This window comes from Acyrthosiphon pisum, chromosome A1 (genome assembly GCF_005508785.2).
Source record: "Acyrthosiphon pisum isolate AL4f chromosome A1, pea_aphid_22Mar2018_4r6ur, whole genome shotgun sequence".
NCBI classification, from domain to species: Eukaryota; Metazoa; Arthropoda; class Insecta; order Hemiptera; family Aphididae; genus Acyrthosiphon; species Acyrthosiphon pisum.
In genome coordinates, this window is record NC_042494.1 from 94,922,482 (window position 1) to 94,928,071 (window position 5,590).

At 28.3% G+C, this 5,590-nt stretch overlaps 1 protein-coding gene across 1 annotated transcript; it reads left to right on the forward strand.

Annotated features, from left to right (window-relative positions):
* The first annotated feature begins 3,963 nt into the window (after positions 1–3,963).
* On the forward strand, positions 3,964–5,590 carry LOC107884943. Its single transcript, XM_029486612.1, has 3 exons — positions 3,964–4,462; positions 4,795–4,863; positions 4,969–5,590. The coding sequence occupies exons 1-3, from the start codon at positions 4,088–4,090 to the stop codon at positions 5,116–5,118; spliced, it is 594 nt and encodes a 197-aa protein (XP_029342472.1). The 5' UTR covers positions 3,964–4,087; the 3' UTR covers positions 5,119–5,590.

The following is a 5,590-nucleotide window of genomic DNA, read 5'->3' on the forward strand; positions in this document are numbered from 1 at the left end:
TATAAATTTGTGACATCCATCATCGTCTTTTACGAACATTTTTTTTTCTCTCTTTTTCGCAAGCTCACACATTACAATGAAAGCTGCACTTGCAATTTGTAATTGATCACTCATGATTAAACAACAAAAAACACGATTTACGTTTCCACTTTTCAGTTTAAAAAAATGTAGATTTTATAACTTATTACTTAGTTCAATTAAAATGTAAGCACCTTTAAACATAAAGTAAACTCGATTACATTCTCGCATGGCGTATAGTCTACTACTGAAAATTGCGCAGGGAAAAATCCGGGATTTGGTCGAATAACCACGCATGGGATGTGAGTGCGACGCACTATGTCCACACGAAAGAATACGTTCTTCCACATGCTCATGCGAGCTTGTTCGTGTTCGAAGGTGCTCACTTTGTTCGCCACACAATGTGCGCTCGTGTGTACATACCTTAAAGGTATATATTTTACAAACAAAATTATAGTAATAATTATTAAATTATTGTGACCGATGATGATAACTATATAGGTACTAATGTATATTAATATGTTTAAATAATATTATGTTATTATTATCCTATCACAGTATACATGCAATTTATATTTTTATCTTGCGGCTCCGTGCTTTCAAGTGTCTGTGTTACTTGTTTTTCCAGCGGTAGTTGTGTATATTTAGATATTAATATATTACAATGATGTTTTTTTTTTAAATATATTAATACGTTGGATCTTAAATGTCCATGTACATTTATTTTAAAACATATTATTATTTATCAATTGAATTTGAATCATTTTTCATTTAATCGTCGTCGAAAAAACAAGGCAGATAAAATATACAGTGAAATAGTAATATTATCATATTATTGTCATTGTTGAGTATATTATTTGTAATATTTATTTTTCACAAGTGAAAAATACTTTAAGTGTACCTATTTATTATTTTCTATTTTCTATTTTAAAAATTATTATTGTTTGCTTTTATTTTTATTTTTAAATTAAAATATTGTTTACAGTAGGTATTTTTACACGTATGATTTAAATTACATAAAAATTACTACTTTTAATTAAATAAATAAAAAATGTTTTATTACAATATTTGATGAGTATATATTATGAACTTAGTGATAGTAGATGTAAAACAGAGAAATATTGCAACCAATTAACAAATAAGTATATACTTATATTATCTGGACAAATCGAGCGAAACCGTTGGAATCTCGAGACATCAAGAGTTCACAGGCGATATAAATCGACGCCTAATGTGGCTGTGCAGAAGAACTCCGTAGGTGCAGATGAACCCGAAACCGGGTGGCCGTCTACAACCAAAATTATGCGACGGTATAAATCGATGCCTAATATGGCTGTGCGATCTAACTTCGCAGACGATGTACTCAATATCGAGTTACATTCTGTCGCAGCAATAGTGGAGCTGCAAGTCTTGACATATTTACCGTCCACCGAGTTGTCAGTAACGACACCTGTCACTGCAGAAGTTGGAGAGATCGAGGTGCCGTCAAACATCTCGTCATCTTTGCCACATATTCGGCCGGTCGAAGATGACGTGCTGCAGTCAAGTCCGATGTACAACACGGCAGCAGTGCAGTCTGATGGTGCCAAGTCTGAAAACTGTTCGGCGAAACCATCGGTCCACCGGGCAAATTGTATCCAGGATATGGTGGTAACCCGCGGCGGCCGCAGTGACGCAGTCACAAACCAGACGGTAACCGCGGTAACTCCCAAACGCCGCTCTCTGTGGAGCAAGACGAAGAGATTCGTCCGGCTAATGCTTTGTTGCGGCGCTATATCGGCATAGACCGCAATGTATAATATAATATATAGTGTATGTGCGTGTTTATGCCGAGTTTGTTCCGCAGTTGAACTTGTTCGCCGGAAAATCTGTTAAAATCATTTTACTTCCGCCATTGTACGCGTACATTCATTCGTTGAACGTTTTCCAAAGTCACAATGTATGTCATAATGTATAATCGGATAACCTATATTATGTAAGTTTAAACGAATAAACGTTTTTGTTTTGTTATTTATTTGATATTATATTATTAATAAACGTGTCAACACGCTGGTGTTGTCTAGGTATATTGTACAGGTTTACTTTCGGGTTTACTTTTTGTAATACGGGTTTAATTTCGTTGATAAAATCGTTATGAGTTTTTATTTCTAAATCCTGACAATTCTTAGTGCTAGTGATTAAGTAGCCTAGTCTAACACTACTTATATTAGTATATTACTATCAATAAAGTCAATTACTTTAATAGCAATTTAATCATAAAATACACTTATTAATACAGGTTGACAGACAGCTTTTTCAAAGCATTGTTTTTAGTATAAGTAGGTACAACTTATACAAATAGATATACGTAGTACCAACTTGCCAAAATATTCTAAATGTTATTGTGTCAGTGTTCAATAAAAACAAATATTAATTTAACACACAAAATTATAGTGTTCTCATAAATGTACATAATATCAAGTATTTACTGCAATTATGTTATTAAAAAGTACTTTACTTAGATAGGTACTCCTTGCATTGTATAATATATATCTTGAGAATTTTACTATTAATAATTATATTTGTTTTTCACTTCAACGATTTTTCCTAATATTTATTTGAAAATATTATGTGAATCAATTTGTAAATAAATTTAAAATATTGGTTAGTTTTAATTCAGTTAAAATCAGAAAATGCCACACACCAAAAATCCAAAAACAATAGTTATGAGTTATGACCATTAGTTTTTTTTGTACTTAAGTTGTAAAAAAAAGTTATCATGAGTGTGAGATTAGTATTAAATAATTTTAACAAAAGTTTTTTGATTTTCGGTGGTGGTAGTATAAATTACAACCACAAAAATTATAAGACGTCGGAGGTGTATTATGTCTTGCGATGTATATTAATTTTTGTTGGTTTGTATAACGTCTACAGTGCCAACCAATGGGTAATAACTATATTTTACCCTGCAAACAAACTTGTTAAATATAACCAATCGTCTCTAGAAGAACAAACAAATAAAAGAATAAATTAATGATTTGATATAAATACCAACATATATAATATAATGTTATAATTGTGAAATGTGTTTAAAATGTTTTATTTTATAGGTCATAGAAGCTGATCAGGAAATGTATGAAATAACGTCTTTAATACTCATCATCTGTAAAGAATTATCTTTCATTGGGAAATTGATATGTCAAATTTGGCGCATAATTTTCGATAATCCACTGTCCATGGTATTGACAAAACTCGAGACAATTCACGAAAAATTGATACGCCTAAATGTGAGCGGGCTAAAGAACATAAAAAATATGAATTGGATTTCTAACGTTATAATTATTGTGAATATTATGGTACTGATTATAATTTTAACAATATGGATGATAATGCATAAACATTTATTTGAAATAAAAGAAATGGTAATTATTCATATCTAAACATATTTTATAAGTTCATAAATAATCAGTTTTTTAAAGAATACTTTTATTTTGTATTTGGAATACAATTTCGAATAAATAAGTATTGAGTTATGCCAAATACGTATTGGAAAACATTTAAAATAAATATATTCTGAATATATATAAAAAAAATCATATACGTATACATATCCTGAATACATATACGAATACACGAAAAAGTAGTCAAATTCTATTAGAATATATATTTTCTCTGCTAATATTTTTCAGTTTTGGAATGTTGAATCAATCGTATTTCATTCAAAGAGAAAACTTTTTTAAACCTAATTATAGTGCCCGATTTTTAATAAAAAAAATAAACTATTTTAAAGTTTCAAAAAAAGTTTTTTTAATGAATGAAAAATACAAAAAAAAAATATTCAGAATTCGTATTTGAATTATTTTTTTCAAAAGTGTTTAAAATAGCATTCGAATAAAAAATAAAATGTTTTTTCTACAACACAGCCAATATTCTTGTATGGTAATAGATCAATTTATTCCATTGAGGAAACTTTATACTATTTGTTTTGTAATACATTTGTCAGATTGATAAAACATAAGCCGCCTTCTATATATATATAGGTATATAACAATCTGTTTTGAACACTTTTGTCACATATTTTTAGGTCATTATGACGGTTTTAAATACTTGCCAATGCGTTGTATTTTATGAATATATACTACTAATATCATACATACAATGGATGGTCTACATAATAAATGAACAAATACCGGAAAGAAGATCTTGTTTAAGTACCTACAGAGACATGTATCTGGAAGTTGTAGAATGCTTACATCAAGTCAATAGATCAATATATGGTGTACCGGCCATTGTTGTTTTTATTGCAGCAAATGTCGCTGATATCATTCTTATTATACACACCGATTTATTATTCCCTAGGGACTATGGCAATGATCCTTATTTGGTAGTTTCTTTCATATGGTTGTTGACGAGAACAGTCAATGTTCTAACTTTATATGTGATTGGTGACGTTACGGAAAAAGAGGTGTTTATATTATATATTATTTGAATTTGTTGTAGATTTAATTAGCTTTTTAAAATTATTTTCTATCTTCTATAAATACTTAGTAAATTTTGTGAAGAAAAACGAATAATTATTAAATTTATCCATAGATACCAATAATAAAATTTTCTTCATAACATAGATACATATAATATATTATATTTATATAGTGTATATAATGTACATCTTGTATTAAAATTATCAGTAAAGAAATTTGATTATTTATGATATGTAAGAATTTATAATTCCAACATTGTGTTTAGTAAGTTATTAGGATATTCATCTTATTTCAAATTTAATTTTTGTATTGTCAGGTAAATCGGATGAGTCTTGTCTTACAGCAACGATCCGTAATAGAAAGAAACCCTAGAATTAAACGTCAGGTATATAATATTAGATATTATCATTATAAGTATTAACTAATAACTACATGTGATTAGTATTACATAATTGATCAAATATTAATAATTATTTTTATTTTTATTTAGATCAAGTTTTTTTTACTACGCAGATTACACGAACACTACCATTTCAAGCTGTATGGAATGTGTCATATTAATCTGAGACAACTATTTAGTTTATCAAACAAAGCAATTGGTTATTTAGTAATTCAAATGTTGTTCAAATTGAATAAATAATAAACAGATTTAATTAGGATTTAGGTATTCGGTATAAAGGTCGATATATTTACTGTAAGACACTATCATTCAAAAATCAAAAGGTTAACTTATATAGGTACTAACATTTATTCTAGTAAATTTAATATTTTTTGTAAGTTGTAAGTGATTGACTACCTACTCCCTATACTCATCCAATGTTTGACTTTACGTAGGTATTATCACAATATTATCGTTAATCTTTTCAATATAATATTCAGTATTTACTATTAATTGGACTAGGTATTATGTTCGTTATGTAAAAATATATCTATATTATAACCTTATACATGATTAGTGATGCTACGGAAAAAGAGGTTTTTATATTATATTATATTAATTGAATTTTTCGTTAATTTAATTGCCTTTTTAAAATTATTTTCTATCTACTCTCAATAGATAATTAGTTATTTCAATGAATAAAAAAAAATATTATATTCCTCCATAGATCCAA